Raw genomic sequence first — 20,349 nt, 5'->3', positions numbered from 1 at the left:
GTCAAGGTATGTAACTACTCTGTTGTCAAAATGCAATGGCTGTTGGGGGGACTTGGGGTAGGGGAGAGCCTAGTGAACATAATGTTCTTCAAAAAAATAAAAATAAATAAATTAAAAAAAAATGCAATGGCCATATCTCTTTTACTTGACCCCTCACACATTCCGAAGCATTGGCTGTGCTGTGTTGTCTTGGCTTTTAAGTCATCACACTCTCCAGGTTTTATTCCCTCTTCACTGGCTACTTCCCCATCTCCTTCACTTGCTTCTTTTCTCTCCTCTACCTCTGATCATTGGAATTCTTTCTATAAACACACTTTCCTTAGGTAACTTTCCCTACATGCAGATGACTCTCAACTTTGTAACTTTGGTCTCTTACACAGAACTGAATACATTACTTTAGATTTTTTCTAATAAGCATATCAAACTTAAGGTGAGTAAAATAAAAATACCCCCTCAACACACACACTTTTTCTTCCCTCGTCTTTTTGATTTGGTAAATGGCATAATCATCCACTCAAGTTCAAGACAAAAACCTAGGAGCTTCTCTTTTTGTCTCATCCCTATATTCAAAACATCACTAAGTCTATAGGCTCTAGCTCCAAATACATATCACATCCACCCACTTATTTACCATTTTTGCCCAAACTACTGTCATTCCTTCCTGAATTACCACAGTTCTTTTCTACTAATCTTGCTCTGCAACTACTGTCATCCATTCATCACATAACAGGAGGAATAAATTTTCTACAGTATAAATCAGATTATATTACTTCCTTCCAAAAAACTTCCTGCTAGTTTCTCATTACACTTTAAATGAATCCAAATTTCTTCTGTGGGTAGATTCCTATGGCCTATTCAAAGTCCTGCATGATTTGGCCCCTACCTATCCAAGTTCCTGCTGTACCACTTTCTTCACATTCCCTTCATGATGTTCTTGGAGAAAGCCAAGCTCTTTCCTACCTTAGGGCTTCTGCAACTGGAGTTCCCTTAACCTGCAATGCTCTGATTCCAGATATTTCTATGGTTGGCTTTTTTAGGTCACTGAGGTCTCAGCACAGCTCTTCAGAAAGGCTTTTTAACCAATCTAAAATAACGCCTCTCCCAGTCTCTTTCACTTCATACTATTTTACTCCTTCACTGCATTACCATTACCCAAAATCTCCTTTTTCATAGTTTATCTGTTTATTTTTTATCTTCCCTCACTAGACTTTAAGCTCCATGGGAATAGAACTCTTGCCTTTTTTTTTTAACCTTGTATTCCAAATGCTTGGCAAAGTAGTATATTCCCTAAAAATTTTTAATAAATGCCTGTTCTTGAGCAAGTCACTTGACCTGTCCAGTTCACACCTGTGGGATTACAAGTGCTAGACTTAGCTCTGGGTCCGGGCAATACACAGGCTAATAAAGTATGGCCCCTTGAGAATCTCATCCAATCATCCCTTCAACAAATGTATATTGAAAATATATTATACTAGGTTACAGGGACTGTCCAAACTGTTTTTCATGTTCTCCTCAGTAAAATGGAGCTTTGTTAGACAACTCTATCTCGCAGAAGTACATAAACAGGATAAACATGAAAATAATGTACATACAAAATGAGGATTACCATAAAACAGTTGCATTATATATTACTAGTACTGCACCTGCCTCTTTCCTTCTGTCTGGTAACGGGCAGGATCTCATGCCGAGAGCCACCAACAAAAATAGCAGTGTAAATTCTAGTCCTCGCAGAAGGCAATAAATATGAATGACTTTTTCATAGGCACATTATGACTAAAACTTTCAGGGCGTGAATTCTTTAGGTGTGATAGTAATGTGCTAGTTTTACATACTTTTTTTGCACAAACAATTGTAGTTACCCTTATGGAAAATCAGCGAGTATCCAGTCAGTTGCCCCTCTCCAACTCCCACCTGACCTTTCACAGATTCCAGGGCAAACAGAGGGCCGTCAGGGACCTAGTATGGACCTGCAGAGCTCTTCCGACTCCTGATGTAACTTCTTCTGATTGTGATGTACCTGACACAGGGTATGTGTGCAACAGTTATCCTTACTCCTTCAAAAGCACTGATCTAAAGTGCTTGTCCACTGTGATACAGCCAACAGAATAGGCCGGGGACCGGGGGACAGGATGGGAGGTATAGGCAGGACAGCTTTGCCAGGGTCAGCAATCAGTCCGGGAGGGAACACATCTCTAATCAGGTTTATCTGCAATCATCATTTGAACAACGGTCTGCCCTTAATAAAAACTTTGCAGTCAGCCTTGACTGACAGGCCTCTTTTTTCTTACTGGCGAGTACCTGTAAAATGAGAGAAAGAAACAGGAGGAGGGGAGAGAATAAAGGAGATTGAGACGTGGGATGAGAGTAAAGGAACGATTCAGGGGAAGGAGAGGAAAAGGTCTGCAGCTGCTTCCCCAGCGTCTGGCAAAGGAGCCCAGGTCTGCTTCTCTGGGCGGAAGTGGGAGGGAAAGCCTTGCTGGGGTCTGCGGGAGGGAAACGGCCACGGGGGACGGGCTAGTGCCCAACGGCCTGGAAAGGGAGAGAGCGAGGAAAACGGGCCGTACCTACAACTCCTTTAGCATCCCTCACTGTCCCGGGAGCGGCTCTGGCGCCCAGCAACCGCCGCGCATACCGCGCGCCGCTAGGCGGGCCAAGCAGCCAAGCACCGCCTTGCCGCGGGCCGCAGGTGCCCGGCTAATGGCCGCGGGCGGGCGGCGCTGGGCGTGCTGCTGACAGCGGGGTGGGGACGGCGGCAGTGGGGCTGGTGGCGGCTCGCGCTTGTGCAGGCCAAGGTTCTGGGTTGTCCAGGACCTGGTGTGTTGCTTGTCTAGTCAACAGTGAAAGTCACTTGTGAATACTGACTTGTGAAAGTCCAGGCACAGAGGTGACATCTCAGGGTGTTTTAGCCAAATAGCAGTGCCAGGGGCTGCTCGTGCCATAACTAACTTGGCCAAACTCAGATGTTATTTTTAAATCAGCATAAATATAATGCAATCCTAAAAGTGTAGAGTCCCTGGGGTCAAGAATGTCTAGGCTCGAAGTTCAGCACTGCCACATAGCTATGGGACTTAGAGTGAAATAGGCAATCTCCCTGAGCTTCAGAAGTTTTCTTATCTGTAAAGATGGCTGTGATATTAAATAAACTGATACATGACAAGTGTCTGCAACACGGCCTGGTACAGAGTAAACACTCAATATCCTGTCGTTTTCCGCGTGAAATCATGTGGAAAACTTCATATGAACCAACCAGAGAGCTGCTCTGGTTGAAGGTGGGCGTAGAGCTTTGGATTCTCAGTCCTAAGGTTCCTATAATGGAATACCCAAGCTTTCTAAAATACAGACAAAAACAACTGTTATTAGATTAAGTCTGAACTTCTCAGAAAGATAAGCTGCTCTTTGCTAACTTTTCTCCTGATATTCCAACTATGACTCCTGCACTGTATTCCTTTTTGCCCGCTTGGGTTTTCTAAAGTTACTCTATCCAGAGTGTTCTCTTTCTCCTTAACTTATTTATTAGTTAATATCTGATTCAAATTGCAACTCTTTCATGAGTGACCAAATAAATTATCTTTTTAATGTAAAACCCTCTCACCTTCAGCATGGTGTACATCTCTCAAGGATTGAAAGTTATTTTCTTCCTTGTTTTATGAAAGTAAAAAGGCCTTTTGTGATGCAGTGTTAAGGAAATGCTTTGTTTTCATGGTAGGGAAGGGAAAAGCAGGATTCTGGAAGAGAGACAATGGTAGAGCTGTGAAGGAGGACACCTGAGAGGAGTCTGATGCCTCCAGGCACACTCCTGTGTGCCCTAGATGCAGTGAATTGTTGGAGAGTTAAGCGCTTTAGTGCCCATCTAAGGAAGATGGAGGGCACATCCAAAAATGGAGTTTTGGAATTCTCACCATGTCAGAGGGCTCAGGCCAGATTTAATTTGAATCAGTCAACAAAAATGTGATATTACTCGTTCCCAAAATGGGATGAAGCCATTCTCACCTGTTAGAGAACTACATAAATTATTCATATGGAAATATAACTTTCTGAAACATTTCAAAAATAATGTCTTTCATTTATTTAAAGATGAAAATTTAATGGTTTAAAAAAAACAAATATCTGATGCCTTTTCTTATGAAAATAATAGTAACTTAAAAATAACCAATTATATTTGCAACAATTCCATTGAAAGTAAAAACTTGAGTAACAAGGAGAATATTATTCATGATAGCATTTTTCACTAAATTTGATATGATGAAAATAAGTTTTAAACTCTCCTCCATATACTTGTTTCCATATTTCTGAAAGCACTTTGAGAAAAATACAGATTTGGTCAATGATCTATTCGGTATGATTTAAGTGCCAATTTTCTCTTCCAGTCTTACCTGTCACTAATTCTATTTATCAACCTTAATGCCAATACTTACTCTACTCCAAACTTCACTGTTTTCAAACTTCGCTAATATGCCAGTCCTCAACCTATATCCTTTTTCACCTTACTATGTAATATTAGCCTATCAATCCAAATCATATACACTTTTAGTATCCAATTTAAGTAGCAATTCCTTAAGAAATTTTCCTCACTGAGAACACTTTCTATTCATTCATTTGGATTACAGCTATTTGTACATATCTTATTTCCTTGTAAGGTTCTTAAAGGCAAATATCATATCTTATTCGTATTGGTTTTCCCCCAGTATCAGTTTCCCACTATAATTCAAGATCCATCAAACAGAGCCCTTCAATCTCTTTGTCATCATTGTATTCCTCAGCACCTAGCATAACGCCTAGCACATAGCAGGCATATTATTAGTTTGAGTGACTGAGTGGATTTTAAAACATAAGTTCCATAAAGACAAGGATTTACCTGTTTATTACAAAATGAATGTTTGAATATTACCAGGTGAATAAATGATTTCTTTGTAAGGCTTAGCATTCATTATATACAACAAAACTTCAATATATTTATTCTTTACAGAAGTCAAATAAATTTATGTTGCCTTTGACCCAACTAATTCAGTGAGTGACACACTTTCTGAAAATAAGTCATCTCCAGAACTCTGAGTAAAATTTAAAAGAATCAAAATAAAATGACTGTTTACATTGAGTACTTATAGTTTTCGTCCTTTATTTTCTGTGTTCTAAACGTTCTGCAATGAAAACATATTATTTTGTAATCAGAAAAAAAAGTCAGTGCTATTTTTAAAGAATATAATGGATAAGGTCATTTGTAAATGTACAGCTCGGGAGATATTGAGGACAGCCAAGTTTAATTGTTGGAGTGATGAGTTTGATCTACTCAGTTCTTGTTCCTGCCACAACAAAGAACTGAAGGGTAGAGATACAGTAGTGATGCAGAATGAAAGTTTTATTTGAATATACTCTAAGGGAGAAACGGGATAGAATCAAGGCAGATAAAGGCAGGTTTACTTCAAATAAAGCCTAGAGGAAGGAAAAATAGAGGGAGGAAAGGGAAGTTCACTGAACTGCTGCTCAGGATAGGGCACATCCCGTGCCAACTCCTAAAGCCAGTGTCACCTGGTGTCCATTGTCTGCTTGAATGTGCACGCCATGGGAAGTAAGTCCCTACCACCCCAGGATTGGGGAGCCACAGAGCACTGGATGGAGTGAGATTATGCTCTGAGAACTTCCTCAAGGCAAAGAGAGGAGATTTTCGGGCAGGCTACTAAGGATTATGATTGTATACCACAGTTCTGTCCAGGTCACCTAGGGCATGGGAACTAGTAAGCCCACATCAGAGCTCTCAGGAGACCCTCCCTGCTTATCTGGAGTAGGACAGAGTGAAGACTTACGCTTAAAGTCTGAAAAATAGAATGGAATAGTGAAGTGACAAAGATGCCACTGGAAGACCACAAAGACAAAATGTAGTAAGTTGAGCAGTAAGAAGTCTTTTAAAAATACACACTCCAACAAAGGGGAGTGCAGGCAACATAAGAGAGGAAGAGGCATGCCCAGAAACTGGGATTCTGTCTTTAAGGAGTTTCAAGAATGGGATAAAGGTAAAGTGTTGGGGGGCATAGGCTTGTTAGGCGGTCTCATGATGTTTATCTCTGGTGAGAGACAATATGTCATTGTCTATAGCCAGTCCTGTAGCTAACTCTATAGAACAAACCTTTTGTTCTTCTCTAAGATAGTGGCCACTCCCAAATATTGGGAACAGATCAGTTAAGACTGCCTGCCTTGCCTTAAGATAAGCCATTGGCTGATTACCAAAGAATGTTAGTCTAACTTCCCAATTCACATTTTTTAATAAGTGGAATCTTAGTCTTAAAATAAGCCGCTCTTGTTCTTATTGTGCTAATCTTGGCATTTTTTAGGAAAATAATTATGATTCTTGTCTCATGTCTCTGCCCTCTCTCACCTCCATTAGCTAGGGCAAGTCTCAAGGTCAGCCCAGATTCAGAGCATGGTGGAATGAACTCACATTGCAAAGGGCACAAGTCCTTTTGGCTCTCTTGACTTAATCTGATAAACTCCCTGAGTTCTTGGTGGGCCTCACCCTCTTTTCATCCTGCTCATATCTGTCTTTCTGTCTGATACAATCAAGGTCATTTGGAATTAATACCAAAGGGGGGGAAAAACACTGGAATATGAAATAAAAAGCTAAAACCTAATCAGTCTGCCTAAGAAAAATACTTCCCAGAGGGGACATGGATTGTAATGACCCTGCAGGAATAAAAAGAGAAGTAAAGAACAAGAACTTACAGTGTTTGTTAGTAGTGACTTTGGAAGTATGTGGAATGAATTGTACCCCACCCCCAGTTGATGTGTTGAAGCACTCACCCCCAATGTGATGGTATTTGGAGATAGAGCCTTTGAGAGGTAATTAGGTTTACATGAAGTCATGAGGGTGTGGCCCTCAAGATGGGATTAGTGCCCTTCTTATAAGTGATAGCAGAAAGCTTACACATTCTCTTCCATTCCCATCTCTTTCCCACCTATGAGAGGACACAGTGAGAAGGAGGCCATCAGTAAGCTAGCCCTATTATGCTGGTACCCTCATGTTGGGTTTCCAGCCTTCAGAACTGTGAGAAAATAAATGTCTATTGTTTAAAACACCCAGTCTATGTTATATTACATTGTTATAGCAGCCTGAGCAGACTATGCCAACTAGGAACTGAACTGTTATGTGGCAGGGAGTTTTCTATACTGCAAGAGGATTGATTCATTGATTCAATGATTGATTTATCAGTAAACATTTATTGAACACCCACTGTATTCCATGCTCTGTACAAAGTGCTGAGATTCAAAGATGACCAAGAGAAGGCTCCCAACCCCTAAGAAGCTGTTTAATAGGAGGCAAACATGTAAACAAACTGAAAAAAGAGTTGTAAGTGCTGTGACAGAAGTATATATAGGGAACATACATTCCCTTTCATAGACTCAGAGGTTAGAGTAATTGTTTCTATCTGTGGTTGGGGTGGGGTAAGTTTGGTTGGCCTGAGTCAACACTCTGTATCTAGTTTATTCTGAGTTCACCAACCAAGCCAAGAGCTGTGACTTACAAAGTGGTGATTAAGCTGGTGAGTACTGCAGGGCCCAATATTGGACAGAGAGTCTCAGAGATTTGGTTGGTAGCTGCCCACCAAGGAGAGGTAAGAAAGAAGTTGCTGCATACTGTAAAAAATAGAATAGGCTACTGGCAGTGATAAATAAGCTTTCAGCTTCTACATACACTCTGTGAATTTCCATTTCTAATGCCTCTTTGGGGTCTTAAATATTTATAACAACATTCTCATTTACTTATGCTAACTATATTTTGTTTAAATTAGTAACTATTCAAAGCCTGTTACTTAGAGAAAAACTAATGGTGAACATGGGAACCAGCACTAACTGCAGCACCCTTCTGCCTCAGATGCCTTTTGCTGTCTAAGTTCTGGTCATCCCCCATGTGCTAGTGGAGGCCTGCTTTCTCTGGAAGCTGTGCCTGAACTGCAACACCTCTGGATTGCCTGGGTGCTCCTCTTACGAGCTCCCGAGCACCCCTGACTTCCTACATCTTGGCACTTACCACACTATGTAACTCCAGGGAGAGGAAATCCTGGGGCAAAATATCTAAAACTGAAATCAGTCAAAGAGAGAAATAAAGTTTAAAATCTGTTTATTGCTTACAAACTACAGTCCAGGGCCATCTCTCTTTCCTGCTCTGGCAGAAGCAAAACCAGCCCTCCCCCTCACCTCTCAGGTTCAGATAAGCCTTCTGTTGCCCAGGTAATTACCCATTGATATGGAGATGAATTTCTCTCCACCCCTGAGGAATGCCTATTGATATGCAGAAATACTAAAAGCCATACTTTTCTCCACCCCTGAAGAATGCCTGTTGATATACAGATGCACTAAAGCCAGGTGAGATATTCTGGAAATACTACAGTTTTATCCACACACTTTTGAAATCTCTTGTTTAATTGTCTATCTTTTCCATCAGACTGTCAGATCCTTAAGGACAGGAATAATAATTGTCTTGGTGATATGTGTGGATCATTGATGGCTTTCAGTAAGTTATTTGTTGAAGGAATTTAGTTTCAGAGACTACTAGAATAGAGGACCAGATGAGCATTAAGTCATTTTGCCACTGCAAAGGTGCATCTAACCAATGAAGTTCAGTTTGAAATATCTTTCAGAACTCTGGTATAAATTAATCCAGTCCAAACTGAGAATACAAATAAAATGGGAACACAGTACCATAGAGTAATTGGAGTCAGGCTGACATAAAAACTGAAACCTATTACAGCTTCATATAAATTTAGTGTATAATTTATAGTTATAATACAAATATTATAACATATTTATTATGTTAATATAATAAAAAGCTAGTTTTGAACAGACGTGGAAGTCAAGGTTAAGGGCTGATTGGCAGTCTAGGGATGAGAGAAGAGTGGACAGGCTTTATGCAGACCTGCTTGGTGGGATTAAAATATTTATAATCCATTCATTTAATACATATTTAATATCTACTGCATGAAAGTATTGAACTTTGAATTATAGGTTAAAGAGTTTAGATGGAATATGGCAAGTAGTAAATGCTTCAGGTATACATATAAGCAGATAAATCTGTAAACGTCACTTGAAGATGATTATTCCAGCAAGTAGGCAGGAGTAGACTTAAAGAGGAATTTACGGTGATACACAAAAGCTGAGAGGTTCTGTTGAATAAGTGGAATAAAATGTGATTACACATATAAACCTTTCTACCAATATACCAGTATGTTTTCTGCTGCATATCACAATGCTTGAAATTGCTGCCACAGAAGTCACTCTTTTGCTTTAAGGTACTATCTTTAGAAAGCCTTGTTAACATGTAGGAATATGCTAGTAAGCGAAATTAGCACCCAACACAATGGCACCTCCGGCTCCCAAGTCTGATCTTTCCTTCTTCCTAGGAATGGGAATGCTTAGCAAAAGACAACACTTTCTGGCCTCCTCAGAAATGGGGATGGTTGTCACCAATAGAATGTAAGAGGAGAGATGTAGCCAACTTCCACATCACTTTCTTAAAAATAAATTGCTTCCCTTGGACTTTATTTTCCATTCATTCTGAGAGCTAGAGACATGGGAGACCTCCATCTTCAACCTATGTCATAAGCTAGGGCGTGTCAGAGCCTCAAGACAGAAATACATGGGTCTCAGAGTAAACCTCATGAGCAGAGAGCAACCCTGTCAATATCAAGTTATGTGAGAGGGAAATAAACTTCTATTTCCTTTTAAGTACTCTATTTTTAATTTCATCATTATAGCAGCTTCCCTTACTCTGATTAATATGATATCCATAACGTTGGCATAGACTTGAAAATTAGCTATCTCTCACCTAGAGAACAGGAAGAGGCCAAAGATGTGGATCACAAGGAACAAGAAAGGGCTGGTTCTGGGTACTCCTGAGGGGAAAGCAAATGCAGATGGGCTGCTGAAATGGGGCACTCTGTTGCCAGTGAGGATACAGCACAAGCTCTTTTGACATTGAGATACGTGCAAGAAAGAACCAATGAAGATCCTTTGTGTGCTTTTAAATTTTTGGTGGGACCAATCAAGCTGCAATAATTCACAGAAAGATAGTAAGAGAGGTAGAAAAGTAGAAGATGAAGATTAGAAGGGAGAGTGAGGGTAGAGACTGATAGGGACTGCATTATGGTATTTAAAAATAAAGAAGAAAAGAGGAACCAAACACAATTCAAGGCCTGAGAGGCTAGGTGACCATGAATCATGAAACTAGCAGTAACAGTAAGTTTGGGTAAGCTGTTGGCTAGCAGAACAGGACACTGAACCTGGCCTTTCCCAAGCGAATTTTAAATTGTGGTAGCACATTGTATGTACCTATGCAAATTAAGACATGAGATGGTGTTTGGAAAAAAAAGAAGGTAGAAATCAGGTTTGGAGATGTAGAATACTACCACCCACATGGGAAGGGTAATCACTTAAAATGCTGTTTAAGGAAATAGCCACACTTGATCCTATTACATTTTTAAATTTAAACATCCCATGTTTCAATATCCCTCCTGATAAATGCAGCCTCTGGTAACAGCTTTCCAATCATTATGTTCAGCATTCTCTCTTTTCACCTTTAAACTTGTATAGAAGCCTCTTCTTGAACTTCTTTATTTTGGTATTCAGCTTTCTGGAGAAGCCTGGGGCCCAATAAACCAATGAGGAGACTTCCAACTGGGGCTGTGATGAGGATGGCCAAAAATGCCACTGTCAGCACATCCATTCCATATTCCTCTAACTGTTTCTCTCCATGCGATCTTGCTGTGTCCAAAGCCACAGAGCCTATTGCAGCCTATAAAAGTTTAAAGATAATATTGGAAAATGGTAAGACAAGCACATAGAAAAAAGGTGAATTAATTTATCATTTGCAAAAACAAGTTGCTTGTTCTTTTGCTCAACTAAGAAAGTTTTATTAGTCTTTGTTCAAAGCCCATAGCAGGTTGCTGTGATTGTCTGAAAACTCTCCCTGTCCTTGCATGGGGAAAGAATGATGATTTGTCTGTACCTATTTGCATAAGGTAGGTTTACAAAGATATTAAGCAAATATATCTCAAAACACATGGAGGATATAGACTCACGATATTAATGAACCTGTAACATGATTCTATATACTCAATTCCTCCTGAGTAAAGATGAAGTTACTTGTCATCTCATTCTTTTAGCTTTAGGAGTTTGGATTTAGAAAGAACAAGGTGAAAAAAAATGCACTGAAACTTACTGGAAAATGGTGATGTTTTAAATGAAAGAAACTAAAAAATATGTATTGTGTTAGATCCTACAGTAACTGTTAAACATTATAAAATAACTCAGGAGTTGATGAAATGTATTTAAAATTTATCCATAAGACTAGGAAGTCTTATGGAAATTCTTCCTTTCTTTTAGAGGCAAAATGCAGCAAAATGCACATGGAAAATAATGTTAGTCAATCTGTTTATCCTCTTATTCCACAGAACACAATATTAGCCTCTAAGACAATGAAAAAGAGAAAATAACAGTGTGCACAAGACACAATGGCAGAGATCACTAATTGCCCACAAAGAAGTGAATGTCCCTTTTCTCTTCTGTAACAGAACTCTGGAGTTTTAGCTGGTTCAAATAGAGACTTTCCTCCTAGCCTTCTTTGCAATTAGATGAAGCTATGCATCTAAATTCTGGCTACTGAGAGGTGAGCAGAATTGATAAATTCTACTTGTAGATTGTTCCCTGGAAAAAAAAGGACAATTGTGCCTTATTCTTTCTCCCTTCCCCACTAGATGAGAAATGGTCAAAGTTGGACTTATGGATGGAAGGCACAGGCTGAGGAGAGAAGTCACCCTGCCAGCTCTGGAATGCCCAAGCTGGACTGTTGGTGAGAGAGCAATAAAAAAATCTAATTTAGTACCTGTATTTGAGGGATCTTTGCTACTGCCTATTATCCAATCCCATAATCAGTTCAACATTTCATAAATTCTTGGCAAGCACCGCACATGTTATGATGTATATTTCTCTCAGTTCTCTATTGTGTGTATATGTGTATGTATGTTTTCGGGTTTGTTTATATGCTCAGTATACAATATATATAGTAGTATATATTATAGTATCATAGTATTACATGAACAAAAAAGTTTGGAAAATACTAACATGGAAGAAAACATATAAGAAAGCCTTGTTTCTTGTGCAGTGGCAAAGGAGAAAAAACAAAAATTTATACAGTACTTGCTTCACAGAGCATACATTATTCAAGACATCCTAGATAATTTCTCCCCATTAAAAAATTTGTTTTGCTAGAAGGAAAGTGTCATTTTTCAAATTTTAATGTTTAGGAACAAGTCTTTTTTATCAAAGCTGCTAGAGTGATTATTTTTATATTTACCTACTAAAGTTACTAGAAGTAGTGTGGAAGCTGAAGATAGTGAGGGAGAAACTATTCCACTTACTGCTCTACATTAACCTCAGAGACTTCTTAGCCCTTATATCTCAGACACCTTTTAAAGTCAGAGGGGGAAAAAAAAAACCCTCTGGAATAATGCCTAAGCAGCACAAATCTAGCATATAGTTAGTTACAGAGCATACACATTCCCTAGAGCTCCCTAAATTAAGATTTTGATTTCATGAAATAGAAATTTGTATATTTAAACAATTGCAAAATCATCAGGGATGAAACCATTAAATCTCATTTCCTATATTTAGTCTGAAAATATACAGTACAATTTGGGACATATTATATTTGTGACAAATCATAATCTACACAGTTCTAATTTAAGTAGCAATTACAGGCATTCTACCAAGTGCATGGTCAGTAATTCCAAGCACCTACCTCTTAGTGTCTGGTTCACTAGAGTGCACAAATTTTCGGTCACGTGATTGAGATATTTGACAGGAGGTTCAGCTAGTTTGAAAACTTTAATATAAACAAATAATCTAGGAAATCAATATAGCACTTTCTGAATTGTGTTTCAGTTAAGTCTTTCTCCACTATATATAAAGACTGTGGTCAAGCAAAACTGATCATCAATCACATTGATAAAACTGAAGTATTACCAAATACTAGGATGGGCCTTGATATTTCTGTTTCACTCTCTTCTTGGAAGATACTGAAATTAAAAGAGCTAACAACTTTCTTTCTCAGTGTTTGAGAGAGCTGGCTAATAAAAATTCAAACACTTGTCTCTTGCCTCTACTGCTTTCTAGTAATGTAGGCATTTATTGCATTTTTAGTTGAGCTAAATAAACCTGGTGATCTAAATAATTTAAATGAGCCATCATACTTAGGGAATCAATACACCGAAAATAAAACTTTTAAAGAGCAGATTAGCATAAGCTCTTCATAAATCAAACTTTAATTACTTATTTTCACCAAATTTGAGTAAGCCCACTTATTAAAAAATCAAGATATCAGATAACAATGGGAGATAAAATGCTAAGCCGTGCTATCCATCATTACCTGGACTGTGGCCTTTGGAAGCCATGCAAAAGAAATAAATATCTTTTCCTTCATGTTAAACCCAGCAAAACACACCATCAGAAATGTAGTCAAAATTCGTATCAATACTGCAGTGCTCAGGGTGGCAATACAAAGACCTGTAAAAAATACTCAATTTTTAATAATGAAATAGTGGGAGAGAAATTTAATTTAATGGTTATTGATTCAAAATACTATCAACAGCAATAATCTAAATACATTAAAAAATAAGATAAAAATGTTTAGACATAATTTATCAAAACATCAATATTAAGAATCAATCAGATCATCTGTTTAAAGCAAGGTATTTTCCCTAGACTGAAACTGGAAATCAGTTAAATGTATTTGACACATTACAAAGGAGATTTGAATGTTTTTCTCCTATGCTTTATAGCAAGAACCACACTTTCTTCCATGTATTTATTCAATGAGGATTTATTAAATGATAACTGCCTGTGACAGGTTTGACCAAGTACTGATACACATAAATGTATAACGTATAGACTTTGCCTCTATGAACCTCAAAATCGGAGGAACCCAGGAACATAAACAATTGATTAAAATACTATAAAGTAAATACAGTATAAACATACTGAGAAGAGGGCATAGAAGAGGAAAAATTAATATTTTCATCAGAATGGTTTAGAATTCTTTACAGAGTATAAGACCAAAATGTTAATCATCCAGCACGGAGGCAATCAGCCAATCAGAACAGACTTGGCTGGGCACTGACTGACCAGACCAGGCACTGGCAGTCTACACCTGCCTCAGCATACCGGTGGGTACACTGCCCATTAACCCTGGCTGACAGGTACCGCTACTTCACGCAGTCCTTTAGAATCCTTTGCTGCTAAAGATAAGTTCATCCTGATTTGCAAAATAAGGATCACGACTAGGGCTGCTACAGGCTCCTGGACCTAAGAAAGGCACAGCTAAGGAGACTGCTAAGTAATAGTGTGATTTTTGAAAAAGTAAGATTAGTTGAGAGTTTATTCTGCCAGGTTTTATATTAAAGTTTCAGTGCAGTACTTAATCCTTATGATCTGTGTAACTTTTATTATTTTACATTGAAAAAAATGAGGTTCTGAAAGGATAAATAACTTTCTCAAGGTCAAAAGGCTGGTAAAATACCAGTTAGACATTGCTGGAGGATCTACTGTGAATTTGCAATATATTTTCTTTACAGAAAAGTTTTGTGCCTCTTTGCTGAAGGATATTTCTCCTAAGTTGGCAGGTTTTCAAAAGTATTTGTTGCCTGAAGTACAAGATACAGAAGAGATGATACCATTCCCAGGAGGGAACTGAAGATTTGGAGAGAAGATGAAGTTTTGGACATATTGAATTTGAAGTTTTGTGGGACTTACAAGTGGTGATGTCCAATCAGCAATTCGATATACTGATTTAGAGGTAAAGATTTTGGAATTACATAGTTTATAATCAAAGCCACTGAGCACAGATGAGCTCAGAGAAATGACACATACAGTGAGAAGCATAGGCGGCTTTGCAAAGAACTTTGATGAGGGCAGAACGTAAGTCACTTACAGTGTAAAGGAGGACTCAAATGGCACCGGAAAGTAGGAAGTTTCAGAATTCAATGTGAAAAAGTGTTTGAAGAGGTCAAAAGCATCAAATGCTGCTGAGAGATCAAGTAAAATAAGACCAGATAGGTATAGAGTGTAGTCAGCAATATAACCTTGGTGAAGAGGTTGGTAGTATGATGAGGCAGAGTGGGACTGAAAGTACTGAGGAAGAGAGTGTGAATTGATATGGAAGAGGGCGCTGTGGTTACCTCCTTGGAAAGGTTTGAAAAAAGTAATAGAGAAGCAAATGTGGGAGGTGAGCAGGGAGGTGAAATAGAGAAAGGAGATACATATAAATATATATACACACATATATTCATATGTATATATGTATATGTGTGTATGTATATTTAAATTTTAATTGTGGCAAAAATACATACCAAAATTTACTGTCTAAACTATTTTTAAGTGTACACTTCAGTAGCATTAAGTTAAACATTTGCATTTTTGTGCAACTAGTCTCCAGAATTTTTTCACCTTGTAAAATGGAAACTCTATACCCATTAAATAACAACTCTCCATTTCATTCTCCTCCAAGCCCCTGGCAACCACTATTATACTCTGTTTCTATGAATTTGACTACTCTGGATACCTCATATATGTGGAAACTTACAGTATTTGTCTTTTTAAAGTTGGCTTATTTATATAATGTAATGTCTTACAGGTTTATCCATGTAACATGTCTCAGAATAAAAGGATATTATTTTGAGATAGGAGAGGCCAGAGTTTGCTTAAATTCTGAAGAGGAGAAAACTGTGACAAAGATATCTGAAGAGATAAGAGAAAAGGGAAGAATTTGTGTGAGATCCAGAGGAACTGGTGCATGATGGAAACCCTAGTATAGACAGAATATTGTGATGGGAGGAAATTATGAGTAAATATACATAAACGGATTTTTAAGTGCAATGCTATGAATCAAAAGTTTTAATATGATGGCCTTTGAGTGTATGAATGAACGAAGGAAGAAATGAACAAACAAGCATTTCTCTTCCATGGGTATATATATTATAGAACTGACTGCTTATTTTTAAAATTTTGGTTCTTGGTCAGAACAAGGTTAGGTGAACATTTTTATCTTTGAAAAAAATTTAAGGCCTGCATTTTGTTGATAGTAGTTAGTAGTTACTATCTACTATCTAAGTTATTTCTTACATGGAACAATATTAGGTATTGAATTTACTGTCCTGTATTGACAAACATTATTTTTGAACAGGTTATTCTAAAAGACATATCATTATTAACTTTTTATATAATTGTGACAATAAATATGCCTACTAAAGATATTTCAACTGAATATAAAAGAGATGATTTTCTCAAAAGTACTACTTTGAAATTCTTACCTACAGTTTCTGGTCTGAGAGATGCAATAGATACCTCTGCTCCTATCAGTCCAAAGAGAAGGGGCTGAAAGATGTCCCAGGCAACTGCAACAATTTTTTCAACCTCTGCCTAAAAGAAACACACACATGCACACACACAAACACACAGATACAAACACATATACACACCCACATATACACACATACATACTTGAGTTTTTATTATGTGAAGTTACAAGTTCTAAGAATTTTACTAAATTGAAATTTGAGTTAATTTGACCTGAGATAGGCTTTATTACTGGACATCTATAAATAAGAAGTAAGCTAGAATAGAGCAAAAGATTGCATAAGGTATTTCTAACACAGTTATTATATGAGATGCATTAGTGTTAGTTTGAAAAAAATGGGTGTTAATTATAAGGAGTCATAAAGTAATCTTAGAAGGACTTCTACTTCTGAATACATAATATGTGTGCGTGTTTGTGTAATATCGTAATACTTAGTATTACTTCATAGTTTAACCGTTAATTTCCATTCAATAATATAATTTCAAGATTTATAATAGGACTTGTGTCTAGATATGCACCTCACTATTGCCACACAGCTGTAGAACTCAGCTTTCTTCATACTTCCTCTGCCCCAGACAACCTTGGGATTTCTCCCCTGAGCCCACTCCTACCCAAGGTTTGGGCACATATCCGTTTTGCAACTAGAGGGCGCATCTTCTACGTTACCAGCTGGGCAGCAAGCAATTTAGGCAAAGTTACGACAAATGTAGAAAAAAAAAATTACTGAGTAAAGGTCAAAATAAGAAATTGATACATCTGACCACACAGAAGTATAAGACATCTGTGTGCTAAAAATAAAAAGTAATACAAAAAGGCACAGAGGGTTAATATCATATCTATATATGTGTGGGCGGGTGTGAAATTTGGGGGTTAAATAACAAGGACATTTTGAAGTTTTTGACACACATTACCAAACTACTTTCTAGAGTTGTATCCATTTGCTTTTCCACCAGTACCATATGAGATACTTATTTCAGTACATCCTCAAAAGTGCAAAATAGTGTTTCTCAAACATTAGCATGCCTCAGAATCACCTGGAAGTCTTACTTAGATTTCTGCCTCCCCTACCCAAATTTCTGGTTTAGTTAGGCTATGGTGGGGCTTGAGAATCTGCACTTACAAGAGTTCCCAGGCAATGTTGATGCTGCTAATCTGGGGACCATACTTCGTGAACCACTGGTTTAGAATGTTATTGTTTTTAATCTGAGCCATACTGATAGGTAAAAAGTGATAACATTTTTTTATCCTTCCTTGATTAATAATAAGATGAACACTTTTTCATATGTTTTTCTACTATTTTTTTTATTTGATAGGCCTTTTGTCCATTATCTTCTGAAGTTTAATGTATGGAAGTTTAATGTATCTATAAAACATAAATAGATGACAACCAGCTAATTTCCATAATATGCATTAAGAAAATGAATAGCCTTAATAATCTTGAAATCAGTAAGAAAAACCAAAACAATCTTACAAAAAATGGGCACAGGCTTTTGAACAAACCAGTTAGTAAACATAAGAAAAGATGATTTGCTTCACTCACAAGCACATGTAAATTAGATCAATGAGATATATTTTTCACCTATCAGATGAGCAAAATATCTGAAGACTGAAAATACTCAGATCAGAAAACCAGATCCTCTCACATCCTGTTAATAAGAATTGGTATAGCCTTTTGAAAGGGCAAATTGATACTATCAAAAGTACTAAAGTACATACTCTTTTTTATAAAGCAGTCCTACTTCTGCAATTCATCCTGTAAACTCAGACACATTATATTTTGCTGTTTTAACGTTTCTGAAATTAGGATGTCATGTCATAGCTAAATTGGCAGCATTCTTTTTCCTTCTTGGTGCGTGTCAAATAATGGTGGTTCTTTGACTTGAGAAACTTTAGTTTTAAAACTAACATGTTTTAGAGTTTAGGAAATAAGGCACATGTAAGGATATTTTATTGAAACAATTGTTGTATTAGCAGTAAACTAGAAACAGTCTCCATGTTAGTAGGGTACTGGGTTAAACAGTGTAGTACAGTTGTACAAGGCAATACTCTGCAGCCTTTACAAAGAATCAGGAAAGCAGTGTGGAAATAAGACCATGATGTATTTGAAGTAAAGATACTATGTTATAAATCAGTATATAAGGGGAAAAAGGATATGCCTCTGTGCATTTGGGCACACATTTATATATACATAAAAATAGCTTTTTATGATTAAATAATTTTATTAATTTTAAGCTTAAGAAAGTATGTTGAAAGAAATAATCTGATTAGAAAGTAGTCATGAGTGGAAGAACTGCAAATGAAGTTCACCTTTCTGCTGGTCCATCCTAAGCCTGCAAGGAAAGCCATGACCAGCGTGCACAGCCCTCCTGACCCAGGGAAACCAAAGTGCACGCTGCTGAAAACGGCTAGCACGGACAGCCCCAGAATGAGGAATGCTCTCTTCCATGCACGTCCATCCTGGAGGGGGAAAAAGACACATTAGCTCAATTATTTCATGGAACTGATTTTTTACTTTTTATTTTTGCATATTTAGGACTTAGTGAAAAATAAAAATGTCTGTGTCTGTGTCCATAAATGCAGGGCATAATGTTTACTTACTATTCCCTAATAAAAGTAGAGAAAGCACATGTATAAACTCCACTGACATTTTAGTGCCTGTCTTTCCCACTGATTATTCTCTTACTTGGTCACTGCTTGGGAAGTACTGAACAAAAAATCCAAGAAGAGATCCAGTTGCCACACCAATTACCACCTCCAAAACTCCTCTGAGGACATTAAAAACTGTGGAGCCTTAAAAACACATAAAAAGGAAACTTCAGGCAGAACTCTAAATCCATATATACACAGAGTCTTCTTTAATCATCGACATAAAGCATCTAATTACATAGAAGGAAAAGTTTACAGATGTTTTCTGCTCTCCACATTCTTAAAAATATGTGACTTAAAATAGACCTATATTGTAAGAAAGGTATGTATGTTATTGGAGATAAATTTCAAAACAGGCATAAACTATGATTTGTGCCCTTTACTGTATGTTTACTTCAATAAAAATTAGAGTGCCCAAGAAAATATGAAAGATAAAATTCACAACTCAGAGCTTATTTGTTCTATTACATTATTTACTGGGTGAGTAGATAGATCTAGTTTTCAAATTACCATTTAAGAGCCTGATTTTTTAATAATAAATGCACATTGATTTTAGTAGTTTTGATATGAATAGAATTCAGTGACTTAAGAATTTGGCAATTAAAGTCAAGAATCTTTTCTCACTACAATGAGTGTCAGGGACATATCCCTTCTCAAATGTTATTTCTAAAAATAACCCTGAAAACAAATTATTTTTAAAATTGCTCTTAGAAGAGTCTTTATTTGTTGCTTAGCTTTCTTGAAATATTAATATAGAAGTAAGTAGAAACTGTATTTTCCCCCATAGTAAAAATAATTTAGGAAACTTTAAATTAGTTCAAAATTAAACTAGCCCTTACGTAGCATTAGTTTTCCATGTATTTGTCTTTTTGCCTCTCAAAGCTCAAAGTCCTTTTCATTTTTTTTTGCATTTCTCTACAAAATTATTGTTCTTTATTAAGGTGGTATATAACCCCAAATACTAACCACTTCTTTGAATTACTCATCATTGAGTACTGCCTTGTGTAAGACTAATGCACATGCTAATAAACTGTTTTTCTCTTGTCAATCTGTCCTGTGTCATTCTTATTTACAGAGATTCAGTGTATGAACCTAAGATGGGTGGAGGGGAAATAGTTTTTCTTCCCCTATAGTTTCAATCATCTTTCTTATTAAAAAAAACAATTCTTCTGTAGTAATTCTATTTAGCTAGGGTAGCTCTCTGTTAGGTAACCGTGTGACTGCCAAAGGCATCTAGCTTGATAGTGGCATATGTCTCGAGCTACTAGAGTAAATAACTTACTATACATGTGTAGAAAGTAGCTAAT

The 20,349-nt window shown here is 37.3% G+C and overlaps 2 protein-coding genes across 11 annotated transcripts in view; both read right to left on the bottom strand.

Moving 5' to 3' along the window:
- The window catches only part of SLC9B1 (solute carrier family 9 member B1), a 94,596-nt gene extending 91,601 nt beyond the window's left edge, over nt 1–2,995 (bottom strand). Inside the window, exon 1 of one of the 4 annotated variants that reach the window (XM_073237233.1) lies at nt 2,565–2,995. The gene's annotated coding sequence lies outside the window, so the exon portion shown is untranslated. The remainder of the gene's footprint in view (nt 1–2,564) is intronic. The other 3 variants (XM_073237232.1, XM_073237230.1, XM_073237231.1) reach the window with 3 other exon arrangements.
- A 1,848-nt stretch (nt 2,996–4,843) lies between these two features.
- The window catches only part of SLC9B2 (solute carrier family 9 member B2), a 41,723-nt gene continuing 26,217 nt past the window's right edge, over nt 4,844–20,349 (bottom strand). For 5 of the 7 annotated variants that reach the window (XM_017647530.3, XM_073237228.1, XM_017647528.3 and 2 more), the window contains 5 exons: nt 19,080–19,186; nt 18,704–18,853; nt 16,350–16,458; nt 13,412–13,548; nt 4,844–10,780 (listed from right to left, as the gene is read on the bottom strand). In XM_017647530.3, coding sequence (XP_017503019.3) covers nt 10,565–10,780; nt 13,412–13,548; nt 16,350–16,458; nt 18,704–18,853; nt 19,080–19,186 — 719 coding nt within the window. In that variant the 3' untranslated portion in view covers nt 4,844–10,564. The remainder of the gene's footprint in view (nt 10,781–13,411; nt 13,549–16,349; nt 16,459–18,703; nt 18,854–19,079; nt 19,187–20,349) is intronic. The other 2 variants (XM_017647529.3, XM_017647531.3) reach the window with 2 other exon arrangements.

This window comes from Manis javanica, chromosome 5, assembly GCF_040802235.1.
Source record: "Manis javanica isolate MJ-LG chromosome 5, MJ_LKY, whole genome shotgun sequence".
In the NCBI taxonomy this organism is placed as follows: domain Eukaryota; kingdom Metazoa; phylum Chordata; class Mammalia; order Pholidota; family Manidae; genus Manis; species Manis javanica.
The sequence above is the reverse complement of the archived record's forward strand: the minus strand, read 5'-3'. Positions and strand labels throughout refer to the sequence as shown.